The sequence below is a fragment of the Vanacampus margaritifer genome, chromosome 1 (assembly GCF_051991255.1).
Source record: "Vanacampus margaritifer isolate UIUO_Vmar chromosome 1, RoL_Vmar_1.0, whole genome shotgun sequence".
NCBI classification, from domain to species: Eukaryota; Metazoa; Chordata; class Actinopteri; order Syngnathiformes; family Syngnathidae; genus Vanacampus; species Vanacampus margaritifer.
In genome coordinates this window covers 844,912-870,304 of record NC_135432.1, presented here as the reverse complement: position 1 = coordinate 870,304, position 25,393 = coordinate 844,912, and the positions used below count along the sequence as shown (strand labels likewise).

Below are 25,393 nucleotides of genomic sequence, written 5' to 3'. Positions count from 1 at the left end.
CCAAAACAACGGAATCCATACGTGTGAGCGCACGTCCAGCCGTGTGTCTCACGATGATGTTATGTAATCCTCGGTGGGCCGCAGCTGCTTTCTCGCACACGGCAGACGACGCGATATCAGCCACCGCACTTTCTTGCCTTTCGGATCCTTTCCCACTTCCTTCCTATAGAAATAGCTCAGTATGGATTTTCTACCTGTTCTCGTACTCTTCCCTTCAATTTGGTTTTATTTTGTGAAAAAGTAGATCAAATAGGCATGTTTACGTGGTTTATGAGCAGGTAAAAGTGGTCCAGGTCATCTTATCTGTCTCAGATCACGCTGGCTTATAGCTCGTGTTGTAGTCAAGACCACACCCAGCGAAACCAAGACATTCTCCAAACTAGAGAGAATCGAGACCGAGACAAGGCCAAGACTCTACAATATATGTAAAAGAGATATCTTTCATTTTGCTGTGTTGTTTTTTAAATAGTTTAATGAAGCCTCAAAAATCTCAAATCCAAGCAAATTTGTTGTTTCACTTCTACAAATGATGCAATCCTTTTTATTTAAACTGAATTGTCATTTTACAAAGAAAGAGAAAGATATGCGTTAATAACAAGAATAATAATAAAACCAACGTTTCTGTTGCATAAGAACCTCACAAGTAACTAATACGTGACGTCTTCATTGTTTGTTATTCTGATATCTTACTTTTGACAATGCTACACAAGCTAGCTTGGTTGGCTGTAATATGAAGTCGGCGTTAGCGCTGAACGTTAGCAACAAATGATCAAGGAAGAAAATAGCTTATTTTTACTGATTGGGGTGTTTCTGATTTTAACTGTCCCAGTGTAGTTAATTTAACAGTGAGTTGTCATTTTGCTTCCTCTCAAAGTGCTGATAAAAGTTTTGCCAATTGGATTCTGCGTTTCTCACTGATCATCGTAGCACTGACCTGGTCTTGACTGGTCTTGATCCAAAATCCAGAGTCTGCCCTCTTCAAGAGAAAACATTCGATTCCGAAACCTTAAACAGTGATCGATCTCAACAAATACTTAGTTTTCATCTAATATTGGTCAGGTTCCCATCCAAATGTTTTGAATTTTTAAGCACATGTTGTGAAAATGCGCAAAACGGAGATGTGACGTATGCCTGTTTCCCTCTCTTCTTCTTTTATGAATATTGAGAGGGGACTCCGCCGCTGTAGGTGGCGCCATACGCCATCCATAGAGATGTGATCCACTAGTCATTTCAAAGAAGAAGAAGAGGAAGCGACTGCGCCGTGCAATGTCGTCATATGCGTTTGCTTTTGTAATTGTTGATCAACTGTAGCGCTTCTTTGCTGTTTATTTGCTTCTTTAATTACTTTCACAAATATTTTTGTTTCGTCATCCCCCCAAACATACCTGACTTTTGTCTTGTCAGCGGTTATTCGCAAAACCTGTTTCCATTGGCAAAATTCACATTTTCCTTTTTTCGATATGCTTCAAAATCGATCTCCTCCAAGCGTAAAAACTTTCTGGGTCGTTTTTTTCCATTTTTTTTGCGTTTCCATTCATTTTTATTTTCCCATTTCTTGAAAAAAAAAATGAGTGGATGGAAACCATACGATTGTGTTGAACATTTATTTAATGTTGAATTCCTTGTGCCAGTCAGTTGAAATCTGTCAAATGAATGAGCTTCTTGTTTTCCAAACATCTTTTAAAGTGAACTCATCTTTATTTACAAAGCACTTTCAAACAAGCAATGCAATTCTCGTGACCTCGTGACGGCTATTATGACCCGACGTCCGCCTCGAGCCAAACAGCAGTCAGGAGATCTTGGTCACGTAGAATCTATCGGACACGGCCCGGCCCGTGAAAGGCGGCCTTTGTGTAATCCAGCCGCAAGGTTCTTCCTCAAAGCGGCCAGCAAGCATGTCTGATTATGCGGGTGAAAAATGGCCGTTCGAAAAAGGAGCTCAGCAAATGAAAATGAGCTGATAAATGAGGCAGAACTGTTGCGACTCAATTTGGAGCTGCGGTTAACAAGACGTGCCGTTTGCTATTTGTTCATATTGCGTCTTGCTCAGGTTGATCGCTTGCCGGTAGTCGTGCGCGCACGCCGCTTGTTGTAATGAGATGCGTAAGTGACCTCCTGACCTGGTAACATCCATTCTGCTATGAGAGCGCTCGTGAACTCTGCCATGTCGGTCTCATCATTCAAGTGGCTGAGAGGCCAACGCCAGTGATCGGCGCCGGCTACTGCCAGTGATCGGCGCCGGCTACTGCTTTATGGCCGCTGATGAAAAGCCGGCAAGCGTTGATGAAAGAGAGTGCGGCGGTGGATGTATTCATTTGCCTGACACGCTGCTGCCTGGCCTGTCGGGACGAGGGGGGGGGGCGAGTGGCCGTGGAGGGCTGTGGACAAGCACATCTTTATGGATAGCTTTCCCAAACGCTCTGCCGCCCCGGGTTTGACTAACAACCAGTAGAAAAGTCAGTTGTGGTTTTTGTGGCCTCGTACTCACACGTGGCTTGGAAATGACTTTCACATCATTTCAGCTCAATATGGAGACGCTGGTCACGGCACCTTACACCGATCAGACATACTGTAGGTATACCCGGCTTGTCACAGAGATGGAAAAAAAGATGGCGCATGTTGAGAACATCTCAGTCCACACCGCTGATGTTTCATAGAAATGTCTGCCCACATGGAAGCACAATCGCAGGCTGTCACATGACTACAAAAGAATGCCGTGGCACGATGAGCCACAACTTTTAGTTCATCAAAAGCCAACAAAAAGCCACAACAGCTCCCTGGAAACTGGAGCCATTTTGGAATATCACACTTGAATTGAAAGTTAACAAAACAAGGAAATGATTTCAATGAACTTACATAAGAATGTAAACACACTGCGACATAATACAGGTTACGAATGACTGACCTCGAGGGAGTGCAAGTTGATATTTGAGCTTTGACTCGACACATTCCAAGCTAGCTTGAACGCTCGAGCCTTCTTCTCTTAATGCTGTGAAAAGAAGGGTTCAAATCAATCATGACAAAAAAGACAATGAGGTCATAGAGAAAATCATATTGATTATTCTGTTATATATGTCATGATATCAGCATCTGGTGAATCGCTCGTACACTTTGTCGATGTCAGCGGCGCAACAGCCAGTGATGAACTTCAAAGGCATTCGTGATTGTGTAGGATTCATGAGAACACGGGTTCAATATGGTGGCGTGTCGCAGCGGTTGTGCTGCAGTTGATGTCATTCCCTTTCAAAATGTTTTACAAAGAAACGATCTGAAACGATACTAAAATCTGTTTGAAAATGAAACCATCCTCTGGCCTCCACCTCACGTCACACGTGAACAGGATGTTGAGGCATTTTATGGCCGCACCTGGCACGGCGCTCCGTCCCATCTCGCTGCCGACCTGTTGCTAGGCAGCCTTGGGAAGCCGTGCCAATGGAAAGGACTCTGCCTGTTTGCTTCTTTCCGTACGGGAGACTTAATCCCGTCCCGGGGGAGCGCCAGACGGCCAGAAAACAGCCGTCCAACAGCCATCCAACAGGCATCCAACAGCCATCCAACAGCCATCCAACAGCCATCCAACAAGCATCCAACAGGCATCCAACAGCCATCCAACAAGCATCCAACAGCCATCCAACAGCCATCCAACAGCCATCCAGCCACAAGGAGTCAAGAAGAGCAAAAAGATGCAGGGCCGAGAGAGACAAGGGCAATTTGACGGAGTAAACACCGCGGCGTGTTGTCATGGGAAGCCGCTCATCAATCACGGCCTTTAGCCCGCGCCGCCGCGCTGACGGCGGCAAGGACGTGCCGTAAAGCCACTTGTTTATAAAGCGCGGGGACTCTTGGGGGATGCATATGCTTTTAAATGTGCTTTAGATGAGATCGTATCCGGGGCCAAGGTTGCCACGAGGCGGCGGGGACGCACGCCAGCTTTTAATGTTATGTAAGACACTTTGGGTGCGCTTTGCATGCTCGCGCCACATCATGCAAACCCGAAGGACTTTTCACCCGATTCACATTTTGCTCATATTTATCATCTGACTATTATTTTTAACACTAGCCTGAAGCCAAATTGCTTCGAAAGCTAAGAGCCAGGTGGGATGCGGCTTACGCTGAAAAACACATTTTGAAAGATCTTACATAGAAAAATTCATTCGGTTCCACATGAAATGGTGGATGTTCAAGAGAGACATAACGTCCAAAAAAAAAAATGCTTGGATTCAACCTGGAATTGGGATTGTCAGGGCGTGACATGTGGTGTTATTTTATTCTGACGTTTGGCCTTGGTGTGAGGAAAAAAAGGTCGTATAAGCGTCAAATTCGAATGACGGCTGGTTTGCAAGTAAGTGGCCTCCTGTGATTTAATGAGACCTGTGGGAGGAGCCATTCATCAGCATGACATTGAACACGTTTCCTTATTGTTCTGGCATCATGTGAGCAGGCCGGCACGTGTTTCAATGGAAGGTCCGCCGCACGCCAAGCAAAGCCAACGAACGCCAGCGAGATGTCGCGCAACGAGATTTCGGGAATGGCAAACTGTCAGCTGCAGTTTTTCTGCATTTCCAAATTTCGATATCGGGTGACCTCGCCATGCTGCTGCTGTGAAGGCCAAAACATGGCGTGCCGTGTCACAACAAAAATGACTTTCATGGATAAGAGCGCATATCGATACAGTATTCATCATAAACAAACGCGCCTCCAAATACAAGTGACCCAATTTATGGTTGTGTTTTTTTTTTAGATTCAAGTCATCATTTGGCCTTTTTTGCTTTAGCGTAGTGAACTCAATTCAACTCGTTTCACAATAAGATGTTTAGCAAATTATGAATAATTCATCCCAAAAAGGATTACATGTGTTTATTGAAGTTTTCTATTAAACCAAACATTTTGTGAACCTAAAACAACCACACAACTTTGCTTTACATAAGTCTACTTAGCTAAATGCTAACAATCGATACAAAACTCCATTGACATGCTAACACTTAATATCGCTAGTCACAAATTGCTCCCATGTTGACACACTGAACTTTTGCCAAGCAAGTCATTCAAGCGCTAAACAGTCAGAATAGATCGTAAGGGAAAATGAACAAAATGATCAAAAGAATTTAGTAGTAAAAATTAACTTAATGATTTTATTTTTTTAAGTTTCCCTGAATCAGTATGCCAAAATCAATCAATCTATTAGTAAAGAAACAGAGATAAAAAATTTTTTAAAAACTTGAATCCTAATTTCCACAAGTTAAAACAAATTTTCTTTCTAATTTGGGGGCTGGAATAGATTAACTGAATTTCCATTCATTTCAATGGGAAACATGACCTCGATTGAGGAACGTTTCAGGCTACAAAAAAGCTCATGGAACCAAATTCCGTTTGGAACCGGAAGTTCCACTGCACTCTACATAGTCACGTCTCAACGGACTCTTGTCCAGGTCCGAGATGGAGACCGGATTTATTTGACAATTGTCCATTTCATTGGACGATGTCCAACGGGCCTGAATGGTGGCAAGCCCGCCAGTTTCTCACGCAGGTCTCCGCCACACTTGTTGTTGGAACCTCTCAAGTTCTTTCGCACCAAAGTCATCCAAGCATGGCGACACTTGCGCACACACACACACGCATTCACGCACACGTGCACGCACACTGTGTGCATTTGCTAATCGGTTAAAACAACAGGACCGAAGCTCCTCCCGGCGAGACGGCGCATCCTCTTGCTCTTCACTTTACCGCGATTGCGTCCCAGATATGATTTCATTGTCAAACGATGCCAATTAGCAAATCCAGTTGCCTGTGGCCGCGGTCCGTCTGGCTCCGGCTCCGTTCCGTCGGGGAAAGTTATTTGGGTCGGCCGCTATTTTCAGACCGTGATGTTGCCAGGAATACTTCAGGGACCAGCCACTGTTTTATAAGAGAGCACATCAATAATTTTCACTGCTGTGTATGTGTGAGTGCATGCGTGCGTGTAAGCAAGGCACAGCCACACAGCAAGCGTCACAGTACAAGTTTATTGGGTTCACGTGTGTGTGTGTGTGTGCACAGCAATAAGAGAAGCGTTTGCCTTTGAATATTCTGACTAGCAGGTGGTGTTGTGTGTCTGTGTTACCACACACAGAAACCTGCACCGCAGTTGCACGCAAAGGTCAAAGGTCAAGCGGCAGCTCATCCAGCCAGTCTTTGTTGTGGCGCTCCAGGGGTGAAATTGGGCTACGCGGCGTTGAGACTGCGGCAGCGGAGGGGTGAGCGGGTTCAGCCCACTTCCACCCATCCGTGAGCAACATCAACTCGGTGGCGAGGAAGATGCCTTTCAATATTTCAAGAAGCTCGGGCTTATCTTTCCCACTCGGGTTTGTCTTAAAAGCGTTGCCGTGGGAATAGCGACGCAACGGCACGTAAAGTCATTGCGTTGTGAAGACTTTTTGTGTTGCGTAACTGAATGATTGCTGTTGCGCCGATTCCTCAACTTTACTACTCTGCAATGTAAAGCGGGATTTGGAACTTTACTGTCTGCCTACAAAGTGGAAGGAGAGCTCGGAATTGTTGTAGACCGGCGGGATTGTTACAGAATGCGCTGCAAAGTTTTGCTCACGTTACCTTGCTGTCCCAGCTGCAAGCACGCCGACCAAGAGGATTTGTTCCCCCTCGGTCTGAAATAAATGTTCTTATTTCTTATCAATTGTGTGTAAATTCAGTGTATGATCTGTCAATTGTCACCGGATGAAAATCAACGATAAGCAACTGGTCCATCGCACCACACTTTCATTCATCCCCAATTTCTTCCAAAAATGCTGATAAACATTGAACGCACTTTTTGAAGCATCGACTTTGCCCCTCCCTGATATCGATTGCATCACAGCATTGCCCCCCCTCTTACATTTGAGTACAAACCGTTATGAGCAGCCATCAAATCGACTTTGTTTACATCAGTGTTGTCACTATCGAGGATTTGGACAACTTTAAATAAAAGAAAAAATGGCTTTAAACAATTACTCGATTGCTAAGATAGTTGCAATTAACTTGATAATCAATCACTCGTCGATTAATCGATGAATTTTGACAGCTCCGAAGTGCTCACAACCACTTACCTGAGCCGGGCCACCTTGTGCCGGTGCCACCGGCCGGCTTTTGGTGCATCCTGTTGTTTTCGAGAGAGTTTTAATTGCAGTCTTAATTCTGCCAACGCTTCCGTGGGGGACGCACTCAAAATGCTTCCCTAATTCCGCACGTATGAATGAACCTTATCAGCGGTGGCCCCGAGCCACAGTTGCAGTCGGGACGTGATTGTGCTACCGAGCGGCCTTTTCTGACGCCGGCTGTATGAGTGCGAGTTTTTCCGCTTCAGCGTTCCCTTTATCTCTCGCCCCGTTATTGTGGCGCCGCCGTCCTCGCGCCACGCTTTTGTTTGGCTGTGCCTTTCGCAGCCCAGGACTCGCTCTTTGCACCCGCCATTGTGTGCGCTAATGAAGATTAGCCAGTCTGCCTCCCACAATGGGGTCCCCCACATCCGGACTCCCCAAATCCCCGCGCGAGCTGTAAAAGCGCCGTCGCGGCCGACCTCCCCTGCAAGCGTGTTGGCGGAAAATGGCGGAAATGTCTTGTGATTAGATTAGGATGGTTTTGACAGCTAAGAGGGGCTACTTGGCCAACGGGACGCTGATAAACAACAGCTCACCCAAATCCATTTAAAGAGACTCCTTGGCACTCTAGTCGCTGGGATTATAGCCCCCCCTCCCACTGCCCCCTCCCCTTCCCCGCTTTTGCCTCCATCCTCTCTGCCGCATCTTCATCCTGCCTCTCCGTCGTTCCTCTTCTGTCTCGAGCTGTCGATCCTCTTACACACTCGCTTGTCAAACGGTCGTTCTTAGCGCTAGAACAAAAAGACATTTTCCACTCTTTGTCACACACCTTTCAGCGAGATTGGCTTCGGTCTTTAAGTGCCGTGCACTTGTTGTACCCCGAGCCTGCCTGAACGCTGCCTGCTTCTCAAGGTTAGCAGAACCTCAAGCGCTCGCTCGGCTTACATGTCATGCGGGAGACGGATTAAGTTTCTTTGAAAATGCTAGCGACCTTTGATACCGCTTTTTTTCAAACCGACACCAGTACAAGTACTTCAACTTAATCCATTTGATTGTGTGTACAGCACAACAAGGAATAGACCGATTATCGGCCGGGCCGATGATCGTGCCGATATTTGGCATTTTGACCAATATCGGCATCGGCCGTTTGATGGATTTGAAGGCTAATCATGCTGGCGTCTCATTGCTTGCGAATGTACCGAATTTTGGGTTTCCATAAGGATTTTTTGGGAACACGATCAGACCATTTTTCACTGTCTGTGAAGATCTTTTCAAACCATTCACGATCCCTGATGAAAACACAAAATGAGCTGCATTTGCATACATTTGTCGCTCAGTGAGATGCAGAGAATTTTTCATCCATGTATTGATTTAGTTTGTCTTTGTGTGCCCTGCGATTGGCTGGCAAGCAGTTCAGGGTGTGCCCCGCCTACGGCCCAAAGACAGCTGGGATAGGCTCCAGCACCCCTACAACCCTTGTGAGCGGTTCAGAAAATGGATGGATGTAAGGCTGGACTGGCCATCTGGCATTAAGGGCAGATGCCCGGTGGACCGGCGTCTTTTGGGGCCGATGTGGTGCTATTCAATGATTATTTTCCTCCATTTTACCTCCAGAGACTGGCCCACAATTTAGAGGGAGCCGCCCATTTAACCTTGGACAATATAGAGAGCAAACGGACCCAATAAACATCAGTGGTAGAGCTATGTGGTAGCCAAGGGTGGTCAGGAATTAAGATGGGCCGGTGGGCCTCAGTCAAATATTTGATTATTTGATTATTATTATCCAGCCCTGGACGGATGGATGTATTTATTTAAATTTCCACTTGACTTTATAAAAGATTATGCTAACACTCCCTAACCATTTTATTTTAAAACATTTGTAATTTTGTTCAAATTAAGAAAGGATGTTGAATTTTTGGAAAACATCTCCAGTGGAAAACTTTTAGCTTTTTACTTGCTTCATTTTTCATTTAGTTTGGTGATGACCCGGGAAGCTCCCTTCCTTTTTAAACAAAGCTGTCTATTCTTTATATATTTAAAATACAAAGTGTTGAAAATGTGAAGAGTTGCTTGAACAAACATGCTTGATGGCATTTCAACAACGTTTTATTTTTATTTTGTGGCTAATATTTTCTCATTTACGGCAAATGAATATCGGCTTGAAATATCGGTTATTGTCTTCCTTGACTACTAATAATTGGCATCGGCCCTGAAAAACATAAATGGGTCCACTTGACGCGACATACGTGACATCGTAGAAACTTGGCATTCATTTCATGTCATTTTAAGGAAAATGCTATATTGGGATATATAGAGTAAGTCTTTTGTTAAAATGATCTGTCATTGTTTTTGGGGAAATGTTTTGTATCAAAAGTACTTGTATGAGTTGCGAGCGGGTTTATGGTACCGTCCCATAAATGACGACTCGTGTTTTTTTCATCAAATTGTGATTGAACAAGCGTGGACGCGCGTTATCAGCCACTCCATGTGAAAGCCGCGCAAGACTTTGACGGAAGGACCTGACGCTAGCACTGATTATCGCCGGCGGGCTAATGTCTCCTGATAAGCAAGCGTGTGTAATTAAGCTGTTTCCGCCACCTTATCTGTAGCGAGGTAAGGCGCGATTGCCGGCGCAGATGGAGCCGTCAGTCCATCAGGAATATCTCCTTTTTTTTTTTTTTTTTTCTCTTCCTCGCTATCTTTGACTCCAAAACGCAGCGTAACGTTGGGAGATGTTTCAGCCCTCGCCGGCGCTACCTTCCTTTCTTCCTCTACAGCTTCCTCTCTCTCCCCTGTAGCTCCCTTCTCTTTGTCCGTCCGTCCGTCTTCTTCCGCTTATCCGGGGTCGGGTCGCGGGGGCAGCAGCTTTAGCAGGGAAGCCCAGACTTCCCTCTCCCCAGCCACTTCAGCCAGCTCATCCGACGGGACCCCAAGGCGTTCCCAGGACAGCCGAGAGACATAGTCTCTCCAGCGTGTCCTGGGTCGTCCCCGGGGCCTCCTGCCGCTAGGACATGCCCGGAACACCTCCCCAGGGAGGCGTCCAGGAGGCATCCGAACCAGATGCCCGAGCCACCTCAACTGGTTCCTCTCAACGTGGAGGAGCAGCGACTCGACGCTGAGTCCCTCTCGGATGACCGAGCTTCTCGCCCTTCTCTTTGTGTCTCTCCTCATTTTTTTTTTTTTTCGCTCCTGAGCCCCAACAAGATCCCTCCTGGCCAAAGTGCGCACCCCTGCCAGTACGTCTGTTGAGAATGGCGGCTAATGCGGGGGGGCGCTCAGGTTGGGAATATCAAGCGTGGCCACCCTCGGAGCCCCGCAGGCCGCTTTGCCGCGATGACCCCGCGTTGCTCTCTGAGGAGCTTGCAGGGGGCGCACGGCCAGGAGCCTAAAGGGGAGCTTAGTGTGTGTGGGGGTGAGGGGGGGGGGGTCTTTAGGGATTTTGTGTGCATGCAGGTGGGGGTGCGCCGTTTAAGTATTGCTCAGTCAAGCTATAGATTACAGTCTGTCTGCAACGACTGCCAACGCTGATGAGCTCCACGCCGGCATCATCCGCTATCGATTAGTCACTGCAACGCAAACACACACACACGCACGCACACACGAAGCACGATGGCGAGATGGTCAGCGCCCAGGGCTGCAGGTCATTTAGCTGTCACCTCAAAGTGATGGCTCGGCCCAAGATCAATGGGAGGCCTGTAGCACCTCGTCAGGATGAGACGCACACAGCAGGACTCGGCATCAAAAAGAATACCAAAGTTGCGTTGACCCCGACTTCGTCAATAAATAAAAGCAAGTGCTCAAATGGAACAGACGCTCCTTTTTTTTACTCCATTTTCCTCATTTCATACCTCACACAGTATATCAAGATAAAGATAGCAAAAAACAATAGCTCTGTTACACAAAGTAAAGGATTCCCTGGATAATAAATGCATACAAAATGTAGAATCAGTCAATAGTGTGTTTCCCATCCAATTGTTTCCTGAATTTCCTGAAAATGCGCAAAACCGACTTCTGCCCGTTTCTGCTCTTCTTTTGCCAATATTGAGAGGGGACTCTGCTGCTGTAGGTGGCGCTATACACCATGGAGATGTGTGTAGTTTAAAAGAAGAAGAAGACCAGGAAGCAATTGCATACGTTTGTGTTTGTAATTCTTGATAAACCGAAGCATTTCTTTGCTGTTTTCCGTTGAAAATTGCATGAATATTTGCTTCTTTAGTTAATTCAGAAAAGATTCCTGTTTCGTCGTTCTCCCCAAACATACCTTTTTTTATCGTCCGACATTGCTTTGTGACGTAATAAGCGCTCAAAACGTGCGACGTGTGTCCGGTCTTTTCAGCGCTTATTCGCAAAACCGGTTTCCATCGCCAAGACTCGCATTTTCTTTCCTTTTTTCGATACGCTACAAAATCCACCTCCTCCAAGCGTTAAAACTTTAGTGCCAATTTTTCAAATTTGTAGCGTTTTATTTTGGCATTTCTTGAAAATTCAAATAAAAATGGGTGGATGGAAACCCCACTAATATTGATATTGCAAAAAAAGCCACAAGAATAATCACTAGAAATCAATTTAGAGCTCCAACAAATCCATCATTTCTTTAGTTAAAATGTTTTAAATGTTATGAATTGGTAGATTGCAGTATTCTGAAAATGATGCTAAAAGCACATAACAAAACGTTGCCATTGAATATTCAAAAGAGATTTGAAAAAAAGAGAAAGCAAGTATAAGTTGAAAGAACGCAGATCTTTAAAAAAACAAGATTTAGGACCAGACTGAAGTAGCGTTGTGTTTCAGTAAAAAAAAAAAAAATAATCATCTTATGCAACAATCTTAATAAAAAAAATCACACATTTAAAAGAATGACTAAATCCATCTTATTAAAGAAATAAGAATGAGATTAAGTTTCAACATTATGCCATTGTCATTTTTTGTTGTTACGAATGTCAGAAATCAAATTGTAAACCGAGTACAGATGTGACTGAGACTAGTGTCACAATTTTATTTCGTTTTTTTATTACTTTACCTTGTAACTTAACTCGGGGGAGAAACGGGGCAGAGTCAATATACTTTTCTTCTATTGTTTTCTATTGTCTTTTTTTCCTTTTATAAATGAATGAACTAAACGATTGAAATGAAAACGAACGGACCTTTTTGGGGAAAACCTTCCCAAGCCACAAGTCGACAGCAAAGCAAATTGGCTTGCATCCAAAATGGCTCCAGAGTGCCGTTTGTTTTTTAAATATTTTATCGATCTGTGACTTGCCATTAACAGGATGTCGCTTGTTATGCTAAATAATGCACAATCGATGTGTCTAAGAATTGACATCAGGAGGAGAAGAAGAAATAATCCATATTACTCAGCAATAGTGCAGCCTCTAAAAGGACAAAGCAGATGAATTGGTTCCTCCTCACATCCCATGTCTTTGCATTTAGAAGGCTTTTTTTTTTATATTATTCATAACACCTTGTCTCTATCACGGCATCTGTAAAAACTAAGCATGCTCAAATTAATGAGCCGTATCCATCCCATTACATTTATCTGTTTAGTGGTGTTTTGGGTGCTCCTTTAGGGTATTATGCACGCTCCTCTGTTCATATTTATAACCCGGGCTTTTTATTAGCGGCGTAGCGGGGAGCTAACAGTTGGGAGGCAGCCTGCGCTTTGATGGCCGTGGCAGGCTGGTGGAGGGAGGCAACGGGGGGAGAGGGCATCAGCTGCCGGGCCCGGGGCCCCGCAAACGAGGGGAGGCTGAGGCAAAGACCGCGGCTAAGGCTGAGGCCGAGGCTAAGGCTGAGGCTGAGGCCGAGGCTAAGACCGCGGCTAAGGCCGAGGCTGAGGCCGAGGCTAAGGCTGAGGCTGAGGCCGAGGCTAAGACCGCGGCTAAGGCTGAGGCCGAGGCTAAGGCTGAGGCTGAGGCCGAGGCTAAGACCGCGGCTAAGGCCGAGGCTGAGACCGCGGCTAAGGCTGAGGCTGAGGCCGAGGCTAAGACCGAGGCTAAGGCTGAGGCTGAGGCCGAGGCTAAGACCGAGGCTAAGACCGAGGCTGAGGCCGAGGCTAAGACCGAGGCTAAGGCCGAGGCTAAGACCGAGGCTAAGACCGAGGCTAAGGCTGTCTGCTTTTGTCACACCTGCTGTATTTAAAACTGGACGTGTGTTCCTACAATCTGCCTTTGGCTCCTTTTAATGACTTCTCAAGCATTTGGGGAATTTATTTGTAAAGAAGCGTTGCTCAAAAGAAGCTAAAGGGGCTCGTAAAGAAGATTAAATACTATAAACTATGCTAATCTATGTAAAGAAAGCCTTGTGCAAATATGCGCCGTTACTCGGCACTCTACACTCATTAAAATAGATGAATGAACATGAAGGCGGAGAAATGCCTTTTTAATTGTCCTTTTGTACAGACAATACTTGCTCCATCATGTCGGTGTTTTTTTTTTTTTTTTTTTCATAATCAAGGTGCAGCGACTCACGCAAACTTGCAAGTCGGGGCTGCCAAGTGATGCACAGCAGAGATCACTTAAGCTAGTGAACCTGCAGATGAAACACAAAGCAGCTTACAGTGTTGGTATAAACAGAGTAACAAAGCAAATTGCTTTCTGTCTGTGTGATACAGAATAGAAAGAAAAACTGGACGTGGATGAGTGCATCGCAGACAAAATAACGGCGGTTCAAACAAATCACTCTTTAGCACTTGCGCCTCAAATGATTGGGCAGTAAATTGTGCATTTTCACAACTCACGGGCATAAAGGTGAATATTGTTTATTTTATTTTCCAAGGACTCAAACAGTTGATTGGCATTCATATCGTATTTATTCAATGTATATGTGGTATTGTCAACTCAACTGCTTGCCTGACATTCGAGCATGTATTTGCGTTGTTTTCAAAATGTTGTCCGTATGAAAACGTTCGTCCATTTTCTGTACGTCGTCAGTAAATGTAGCTGATCGCAATTGACTGCACTAGTTGCTAGTCAATCAGAAGAAGAGAAGAAGAGAAAAATCGTTAATCAAAAAAAGTCGTTGCACACATGCTGTAAAATCCAGTGAATGGAGTTAAAAAAAAAAAAAAAAATTTATTACACAGCGGTCTCAATAAGTAACAGTGCCTAGGCTGTACGTAGAGGTTGTAAAAATATGTAATCACTCACTCTTCTTCACATATTGCAATTGATTAAAACTACATGTAAAAGCAGTTACAAGAAGAGTAAAGTGTTTCAAAGGCAAACTAAAGAAATAAAAAAAAATAGCTTTAAAAAATTACAAAAAAATCATACAGTGTAAGAACAAAATTTTCACAAATAGGATCTAAAAATACTTTGGTGACCTTCATCATAGTTATGTGAAAAAAGCATAAAATAACTTGCACTTCATTGGCATGTTTTGAATCATAATTCATTCCTATTATCCATTTCATTTTTTTTGGGGGGGGGGGGGTTATACACGGGATTTTACAGTCCATTTAGCCACACAGAGCGTAGTTTACGCAGAGTTGTTTTTGAACCTGCAGTCAAAACATGGCAACATGACCTTTCACCCACATAGCTAACATTTGTTTATTTTATATTTGCCAAAAGCATCAATAATTTTGCGTGAATGCGATTTAAGACACGGACTACCGCGTCACGGCGTTGTCACAAAAGCCAGCGGATTGTCTCGCCTGTCTCATCCTGGCCCACAAAAAGGAATCATCCCAAAAAGCCCATTAGCAAAATGGAACTTGGCTTTGTGCAGACCCAATAAATGTCGCCACTCCAGACAGGCCCTTCGCCAAATAGTCTCTCTCTCTCTCTCTCTCACATGCACACCATATCAGCAAAGAGATTTGTTTATGCATGAGCGTACAGTGGGTGTTCTCGCAAAAACTCGAGCGCTGAATAATTACACTCGGGGCAGCATAATTATGCTTCTCATACGCAGACGAGGAGGCGGCAGGCACGCAGCGCGGCCGTAAACACACACACAAGCTGCTGATCGACTACGTGACCTTCGCTCAAACAATGTTAATGTCAGCACCTGCGGGACACGAGACGTAGTGGGGAGGCGCTGGTACCAGCCTGATGGAGTGACAGGCAAAAAGAAGTGTGCAAATCCAGTGTGGCGGACGGTCACAACTCACGCATATACTCAACAAAAAAATCAACGCAAGACTTTTGTTTTTGCTCCCATTTTTTATGAAATGAACTCAAAGATCTAAAACTGTTTCCAAACACCAAATATGACCATTTATCTCAAATATTGTTCAAAACCTATGAAGTGAGCACTTCCCCTTTCTCACCTCACAGATGTGCCATATCAAGATGCTGATTAGACACCAAGATTAGTGCACAGGTGTGCCTTAGACTGCCCACAACAAAAGGGCACTCAGTTTTGTTTTATCGGGGCTACAGATTAATTTTCTGAGTCCCCAGAACCCCCCAATAAAACAAAAGTGCACCTTTCAGAGTGGCCTTTTATTGTGGGCAGTCATGGGATGTGGATCTGCTGCTTAATGGTAGATAGCTAACAAATCACACCTGTGGCTTGACTTATGTTTTATTGAAATAAAGTTGAGTGCGCATAATTAATATGGGGAAATTCTTGTGCAACTTTGGAAGGACGGGGAGGCAAGCTTCAAGGCGAAGGGCAGACTGTTCTGAACTTCATGTGCAAAAAGAAGGCTCATTAGTTGGGTTTCCATCCTCCCATTTTTATTCCAATTTTAAAGAAATGCCAAAATAAAACTGAATGGAAATGCCATAAATTCGAAAAAAGGGCCCAAAATTCGCCCCAAAATTTTGGGAAACAGGTTTTGCGAAAAATCGCTGGCGAGACCGGATAGACGTCGCACGTTCTGACCGGATATTACGTCACACGTTTGTCGGACAATAAAGTCATATATGTTTGGGGTGAAGACCAAACAGAAATCTTTTTGGAATTAATTCAAGAAGCAAATATTAATTATTACAAAAGAAAACTCATATGAAGTCATCGCACGGCGCAATCACTTCCTGGTCTTCTTCTTCTTTTAAATGAATGGTGGATCACAACTCTATGGTGTGTTATTACGTCACAAAGCAATGTCGGACGATAAAAAAAGGTATGTTTGGGGGGGGACGACGAAACAGGAATCTTTTCTGAATGAATTAAAGCAGCAAATATGAATGCAATTTTCAATGGAAAACAGCAAAGAAATGCTACAAACACAAACGTATACGATTGCTTCCTGGTCTTCTTCTTCTTTTAAACCACACACATCTCTATGGTGTATAGCGCCACCTACAGCGGCAGAGTCCCCTCTCAATATTGGCAAAAGAAGAACAGATGGAAAGTAGAAGTCGCATGTCTGTTTTACGCATTTTCAGTAAATTCGCCTTAAAAATTTCAAATAATTGGTTGGAAATCTGACAACTTTGTAAAATTTGTACAAAAATGCTGGCAAGCGAACAGAGGAAGCGTCTGACGTCATTAACTGGAATTCACCCACCTTCTGCATGGCAACAGCAATGGACCAATTAAACAAAGGCAATTCCTTACTTTTGCTTTGAAAAAAACTGTATAAGAAGCTAGTCCAGGAATAGATAGTTTGGGTCAATCTACATCGTCTTTGCTAGAAGCTAAGATAGGCATAGCGGTTGACCCCAGAGCTCCAAATGTATGTCTCGACTCCTCTGTCAGGAAATAAATTGGTGGACTTTTCATTTGTCGTAGTTTTTTTTACGTAAACAAACATGCGTGGAACCTCGAGAACTAAAAGGTGATTTTGAAACCCTTTAGCAGTCTAAGGCACACCTGTGCACTCATCATGGTGACGAATCAGCATCTTGATATGGCACACCAGTGAGGTGGGATGGATTATCTCGGCAAAGGAGAAGTGCTCACTATCACAGATTTAGAATGGTTTCTATTTTTGTTGCGTACGAGTTGCGTAGGCTTCAACTCGTGCAGCGTTACAGCCCGCGTGTCACCGCATCATCGGGGATCGGAACCTTAGAGTTAGCGTGTGTTTTTGTGCACCTGCGTGCTCCTGCGTGTGTGTGAGGCGCCGCTGACAGGACCCTCTTACACCAAATGTCACACTTCCAAAAAGGATTCACTCCCCCCGTTCCCCCCTGCGGAGAAAATGAAGTCAAGACCTTCCTGGGCTCTTTGGCTTCTTTCACCGAGTCGCCGCCGTTGCTCTGCTCACTTTCCACTTGCCTCTCACTCCCACTTATCCTCTTCTATACATCCTCTTTTCTGCCTGCTTGAACTATCTCTCTCTCTCTCTCTCTCTCTCTCTCTCTCTCACACACACACATAAACACACTCTCACCTTGGTTTGCAGTCCTCAGCGTTTTGCTGAAGAAATTCTTCTCTGAGTGACTGCTTTAGGTGTATAATTAGTGCTCACCTTGGAAGAGGAATCCGCCACAATGAGAGAGAGGGCTGAGAAAGTGAGGCAAAACAGGATGTGGATATGAAAACATCACTCCGACACGTTTGTCATTTTTATATTGTTTATACACAGCATACATCACACATCCCGTTCTTTTCTAAATCCTTCACAGTGAGGAAGAAATCATGTAGGCGTGCGACACAGGGAGGAGGTGGGCGGTCTTCAGTGGCTTTTAATTTGATGTCAGTATGCAAATCGTGTCAACATTGCAAAAACACAAAAGACACCCGTTTGTTCCTGGAAGATACATTCCCTTAGCAACAGGACCCACCCTCCCCAAAAAAGAAGAGAAATGTGTGATTTTATTTTTAGAAGGTGCAAACAGGGAGGGAAGAATGGAAGAGGAGTTGGCGGGGGAGGTGGTGCGGGTGTAAATATCTGCGATGTGTTCAGTCTGTACAAGCTTATTTCTGATAATGGGAGCAGCTCGTCGGCGTGTCGGTGCCTATTTACACACAAATGAAGTGGGTGAGTCGTACGCACCCGCCAGAGCCGCTCGCCTCCATCTCAGCTGTCAAAACAGGTTAGCGGCTACAAGTGAAACACAAGCGACCGTCCCCGGGATCAAACTGCCGCCGTCTGCCCGCACATAATAGCTTTATCCTTGGACATTGGACGCCTCCGTCCCTGGCGAGCTCGCCTCGTAGAAGCTTGACAGCGCAGTGGCAAGTCATAGACTCCTCAGTGTGCACAAATCAGGCCGCTTTTGTTTGGCCTCTATGATGAGGTGCGGGCAGTAATTGGTATGACGCCAACTATAAATACAGAGGAAGAAATCTTCCCATATTAGCTTGCTAGAAGCTGACGTGTGTGTTTTGTCACAGCTCAATGACATTTTAGTTTAGGACATCTCCAATTGCGCTCGCAATCAATCAGTAGTTGGGCTTCCAGCCACCCGTTTTTATTCCAATTGTCAAGAAATGCAAAAATAAAACTGAATGGAAATGCTAGATATTTGAATAAAGGGCCCAAAATTTACCAACAAGTTTTTACGCCTTAGAGCAGAGGTGGGCAATCTCGGTCCTCGAGGGCCGTCGTCCTGCAGGTTTTGGAGGTTTCTCACTTCCAACGCAAGCTGATTCCAATCAACGGGCTCATTATCAGGCTTATGCAGAGCTTGTTGATGAGCTGATCATATATCAGCTGTGTTGGAGAAGGGCGACCTGCAAAACCTGCAGGACTCTGGCCCTCGATGCCCACCTCTGCCTTACAGGGTGTATTTTGAAGCGAATGCAAATTTGGGCAATAGAAACAGGTTTTGCGAACAAACACTGGCAAGACCGGATACACGTCGCTTGTTTTGATCGGATATGACGTCACACGTATGTTTGTAGTCACAAAGCAATGCCAGACGATAAAGTAAGGTATGTTTGGGGGGACGACCAAACAGAAATCTTTTGGGGAATTCATTAAAAACAATGAATGTTAATGTGATTTTAGATGGAAAAAAAGCAAAGAAACGCTCCGGTTGATCAACAATTACAAAAGCAAAGTCATACGCTTCCTGTTCGTCTTCTTCTTCTTTTGAATGACTGTTGGATCACATATCTCTGATGTATAGCGCCACCTACAGCAGCGGAGGCCCATCAATAAAAAAGAACAGATGAAAACGGGCATAAATTGCGTGTCCGTTTTGCACATCTCAGTAAAATTTTTTTTTGTAAATTCAAAACATTTGGATGGAAACCTAACTAGTGTGTAATCGGCGTGTCGTTATTTCTGGTAATGTGAGCGAGTGCTTTTTGTGACAGCCGAGTGAGTGGAGTGGCCACAAGTGCTTGACGGCGTATCCAATGATGGATGTTTCTGAAGTGGGATTGCAGAGTGAGCCTTCTCCTGTTTTCATCTCTTGCAGACCTGCCTGGAGTTGGAGCGTTATCTGCAGACGGAGCCAAAGCGTCTGTCGGAGCTCTTCGACCACGACTTGGATGGACTCTTGACCCCGGCTTACCTGAAGGAGGACGGCGAGGAAGAGCTAGCTGACGTTCTCCTCCCCGGCGTACACGAGCCCCCCAGCCCACCCACAGTGCTACTCTGCCCCACACGGAAGAACTTGCCCTCCGCTACTTCCATAAAAACCGAACCAAAGGTACCAGAACCCGCAGAAGGGATGGAAGGAGTTCACCAGGCGCAGCTTTGTGCAGTCACCTCCCTTACGCCGCCCTCCTCGCCGGAACTGGGCCGGCACCTGGTGAAATCCAGCCCGTCCTTAACGGCGTCCGCCGACGGGACGCTCACCCTCAAGCTGGTGGCCAGGAAGGTGGGGCTTAGCGCTGCCCGGCTGGTGGCGGCGCACCCGCTTGCCGTCCAGGTCAAAGAGGAAGACGAGGGAGTAGCGTGTGTAGTCGGGGAGCTGCCCGAGAACAAGAAGAGGATCCACCGCTGTCAGTTCAACGGCTGCAGGAAGGTTTACACCAAGAGTTCCCACCTGAAGGCCCATCAGAGGACACACACAGGTGAGAACTTGGATTAGCCTGAAGTCGTGTTATTTGTACATTTTGTCTCAGTTTTAGTCCAGTTTCAATCCCGCTTAGGAGTTCTTATCATAGTTAGTCAACCTTATGCCGTTTTTAGTTAGTCCATTTTTAGTCGACTAGAAATCGAGCATTTTAGTCTTTATTTGAGTCCAAGAAAACATCATTTTATTTGTCTAGTTTTAGTCATCAAAAGCTGTCAACGTTTTAGTCTAGTTTTAGTCAGGACAATCATGCTACCCTTTTATTTCAGCAGATTATGTTGAACATTTCACATCTAAAATATTTCACATCAAATTTCCTCTCATCGGTTTGATGAAAAACAACTTCACACACAATTACAGTTTATCAGCAAGTGGCTACAATTGCTCCATGCTACGAGCTAGTAAGTTAGCCAGCATTAGTTAGCAGTCGGTTTAACATTATTGTTGGACCATTATAGCCGTTGGATTCATGTTACGTTATAACTATAATTCGCTTTTTTTTTTAAACGTTCACCGTGAATCCACTTGCCGTCTTTCCCATGTCTCGCTAACTACAGATTTGAAAGGGTGTGTGTCACATGACAGTGTCACAGATGAGTGGCAGATTAGCAGAGACAAGATTTTACTAAGTCATATCATTTTTGTCTTGTTTTTGTTCATGAACCAAAATGTCCATAGATTTTAGTCCAGTTTTTCTCAAGTCAAGGACATTTTCGTCTCGTCTTCATTAGTCGACAAAAATGCTGACTGATTTAGTCCCAGTTATTGTTTATTAATAAGGGTTTTAGTCTTGTCTAATTTCTAGTTTTCGTCCGGTGAAAAATGCGTGTTGACGAAATTATTTTTGTTGAGTTTTCGTTGACGGAATTAAGACTAGCCTGAAGATATTTTCAGTGGCTATTCATACCGATCATATATGTTTCCTTGTCCGTACATCTGTCAAATTCCATGTATTTTTCCTTGTCAGCCATGAATGAGCTTAAGTTTGAAATGGAAACTTGTAGTAAAGAAGCAATAGCACTTCTCATGTCCCACTCTTGCTACCTGAAGCTGCTCTCCAGTGACAAGGTTGTCGACGAGAGTGAAGGGGGAGGGTCTTGATGCCATAACTCTCTCACTCCTCCATCTCCATCCCAAAGCACTCAGACCCCTGTCGGGGAGATGTCGTCCGTCTGAGTAACTGCTCAGTGATGGATGGATTGACCTGGATAGGCTGCCTGCCATTCCCAGCTTTATTTCCAACACTTACACCCCCCCGACTGCCCTCCCCCCCACTGAAGCATCCTGCAGGTCTAGGTCAGTGACTGGCCACCATTTGCTGGGGCTGTAATCATCCGGAAACGTCAAATATGTTGCAGGCGTAACAGTTATGGCGGCAGGTCATGGCATGTTGGCTCTTACTGTCGTGTGTTAGGGCAAAGCCGTCTTTTCCAAATCAGGATATGGATTGTGAGTCCACTCAAAATTGCGTATGCGGGATTGAGCTGTTTCAGTTAAGTAAATAAGGCAACATCATACAAGTGTGATAACAAAACCAATGGATTTAACAAGGAAGGATGTCGAAGGATGACTGTCGACTCCTCACTTAGTTTGTTTGAGTTGGTTGGTATTAGGGATAAACCGATAATCGGCCAGGGTGCCGATATTGGGCATTTTGATGAATTGGCATGTATCGATCAAAGGTAAATCTAAAACCATTTTAATCTCAGGGAACTATTTATTTAAATTTTCAGTTAACTTGATAAGAGATGCTGCTGACCCTGGGAACCTTCTCAATCTTTTGTTTGACATTACAACAAAGAAATGTGAAGATTAAAAATTTCATTTTTTTTTTTTTTTAAATTCGGTAAAAAACAGATATGGTATGGGGTAGATGCCACGGACTTCCAACTTCCGGGTTTTACACATCAGCGCCGTTTCCGGCCACTGCTGGCCGCGTTCCAACACTCGCACCCCCACCCCTGCGCCCCCCAACCACGCTCATCGGCGGGAGGGCGTCTCGGCTATCTGAAATCATTCGGACACTGAGACAGACACTACACACTCGCAGCCTCGCACCCGTTGACGGGAACGCGCAACCGAGGGGCACAAAGGCGGAAGCGCAAGTACTGGGACGCGGCCCGCACGTGGCAAACCAGAAACAGAAACAAAGTTGATGGGTGAAAAGCCGGACGTCGGAAGTCCCGCCTCCTCCGTGGCATGTAGTCCATTTACTTCTTTAAGTTACCATTTAACTTTTTAAGACGTACTGGTAAACTTGAGAGCTCCCTGAACATTTGTTTTCAAAATTCAAAAGTATAAGTATATTGTCTGAGATTAAAAAACAAAACACAAAAATTTGAAAAGCGTGAAAAATTGTTCAATAAGATTGAATTAATTAATTAATAATTAGCTTTAAGGCGTTACAGCAAAGTCAAGATTGGTATTTGTATTAAAAATGAATGACGCCAATATATTTTTGTGCTTTTTGACTAAAAATGAATATCGGCTCCAAATATCAGTTATCAGCCTCCTTGACTACTAATAATCAGCATCGGTATCAGCCCTGAAAAAATGTCAGTCATCCTCAGCCTCAGTCTCTCAATAAGATGCTCTGAAAGATCCGTTGAGCAAGTAAGCAGCGGTAGTTTAGTTTGAAAATTTTCAAAGGCTATATCGGAACAAAAGTTGGTTGAGGAAACGGCAGGTCCCAGGGTGACAAGAACCGCTGCCCTAAAGGGTCAACAATGAACGGCAGGAGACTCCTGGCGAACCCAATTACACGCTCAATGAAGTCGCACCCCGCTCCGCAACTGCCAAGGCTGCGCAACGTACATGTTTGTGTTCTTACGCTTACGAAGTAAAGTCGGCTTGTCTGTGCCGCGTTTAACAAAGGGCAAAAGAACTCTCAAGGTGGGACTGAACTTTTCGTGATGCACATCACAGAGGTAGGACACATAGTCACTGATTTCACCGGTGACGCCCAAGTTCTCCGTCCAAGTGGGTGGGAATGAACGACAGACAAAATCAATCGAGTGTGCAATTTTGGCCGTTGATCCCGGATACAAGCGGCTGAAATGAGTTTCCTCCACAGGGTCTCCGGGCTCTCTCTCCCTTAGAGATAGGGTGAGGAGTTTGGTTATCCGAGTGGGACTCAGAGTCGAGCCGCTACTCCTGAAAGGAACCAGTTGAGGTGGCTTGGCCATCTACTGTAGTTCGGCCTCCTGGACTCCTTCCTGGAGAGGTGTTCTGGGCATGTCCCAGCGGAGGGGGGCCCCAGGGACGACCCAGGACGCACTAGAGAGGCTATGTCCCTTGGCTAGCTTGGGAATCCATTGGGATCCCGCTGGAGGAGCTAGATGAAGTGGCTGGGGAAAGGTCCGGAAGTCTGGGCTTCCCTGCTAAAGCTGTTGTCCCCGTGACCTGACTAGCCCTTAATCACGAAAGAGTCTCAGAAGGGTTTCACATGCCCTTTAAAATGTAGATGATGGATGGATGTTGTCCAATTTCAAGATATTCATGTTGAGCCACCACAAGACAGTAGGACCATTTTAAGATCAAACAGCACACGAATCAAATGTCTTAGTCACATAGAAGTAGAAGAGGGGTGTGTTAAGAAGGTAAAGCAAGAGTGAAACAAGAAGGATACAAAGGGAAGAATCCTTTTTGTGCAGCAACAGCTGTACCACAGGCTCCCCCAGCCACTGCGCTATTATGCTGACAACTTTAAAGATGTCATTACTCAAATCCTCTTTTTCTTACTTGTTATTTCCATAAATTACTGGCGGAGAAAAGGGGACGATTTAATCTGGAATTAGACGGGTGGGCATGGACTAGCCGTGCCCTGTGGAGCTTTTTGTGAATAGGCTTACCACAGATAAGGAGCGGTACAATTAGATAGGGAGACGGTTGAAGGGAAGAGCTAAAACACACCTTCTTCTTCCTCTGTCGCTCGCTCGTTGCACATCCTTCGTCCCCCTTCCTCTCGCCTCTTCTGTGTCGCTCATCACAAAATGTGGCAGCTGCTTCGCAAGAATTGAACACTTTTAGGCACATTACATTTGAACACACATCAGATTATTATTGACGTGTAAGCATTGTCATGTGGCTGTTTTTGAGCGGTAACATTTTGGGAAGTGGCAGTAAACAGTAGTGTTCATTTTGTCAACGAAAAGGATCCATCCATCCATTTTCTTAACCGCTTGTCAACGAAAGCTAAACAAAAATCATTTTGTCAATGCATATTTCCCCCCGGATTAAAACTAGACTAGACTAGACTAAAACCCTCAATAATAAACAATAAGGGGGACTCAATAAGTATGCATTTTCGTCAACTAGACGAAAATATACTTAATAAAATCTATGGACATTTTAGTTTATGAACAAAAATGAGAATGAATGAAAATAATATGATTCTGTAAAATCTTGTCTCTGCTAATCTGTCACTGTGACACTGTCATGTGACACACAGGGACACGCCCCCTTTCAAATCTGCAGCTAGCGAGTGCAACATGCACAAACACATGGGACAGACGGGACGCGGATTCACGGTCAAAGGTTAAAAAAAAAATGAAAAAGGAAATTAGCGTTCAATTCGATTCATTTCATTCATTTGTAAAAGAAATGAGACAATATAAAAGCAATATTGAAATTCAAAGTAAAATAAAAGAAATGAAAGTGTACAGAAAGAAGTCAAACTTGTTTTGTCTGCCCCTAATCAACACAAAAAAAGAAAACAACGACACAAAATGAATGACAGCGAGCAGTCAAAACACACGATACGTGTAACAATTCGATAAAATGATTCGAAATAATTCAACTTTGTGTCGTTGCGCTATATATATTTTCGCAATCATTGTGCTTTCATACATTAAAAAAAACACACACACAAATAGATTGAGAAGATTTTGTTTTACAATCCAAATTATTTCACAGACTGACACCTTGAGTTGAAATACATCATTCTTTTTTTTTGTTCTATGTTTAGGTTTGGAAAAAAAATGTGTCTGTTCCTCTTAATTTGTACTCACTTTGTCTTTTTATACATTTGGTTTGTATATTAACTGGTAAAATTTCATGATGGGCTTGATACAATATTTTAAGGCGGTTGAACTCCATCAATTCATGCAAGTCTTGAGTTGTACAAATAATGGATTAGTTGGGGTCTCCGTATCCACAACCGCAAACAACACCAATAGCACGTTTCTGTGAAAGAAAGATGGATTCGGTGTAGGTTTTGGCTGCACATCCCCACACTTCAATGCAAAAGGTCAGGAATGGAACAATCAATGAATAATATAACAATAACAAAGCATTCTTGTTCAATGATTGTCTAACCTTGTGTAACGTGGCTACGGTTTGTGACACCTACCTGATGATACCTATGATACCTAAAAACTTCATTTTGTTATTTCTATTTCTATGTCAGTTTTGCTTTGACGTCCATATTTCTACAACTGAAAATCATAAATCTGG

At 44.4% G+C, this 25,393-nt stretch overlaps 1 protein-coding gene across 1 annotated transcript in view; it reads left to right on the top strand.

Annotated features, from left to right (window-relative positions):
* LOC144040570 (Krueppel-like factor 7) overlaps positions 1-25,393 on the top strand; it is a 43,004-nt gene that overhangs the window by 3,521 nt on the left and 14,090 nt on the right. The window contains exon 2 of the mRNA XM_077554871.1: positions 19,337-19,937. Within this exon, the coding sequence (XP_077410997.1) occupies positions 19,337-19,937 (601 nt within the window). The remainder of the gene's footprint in view (positions 1-19,336; positions 19,938-25,393) is intronic.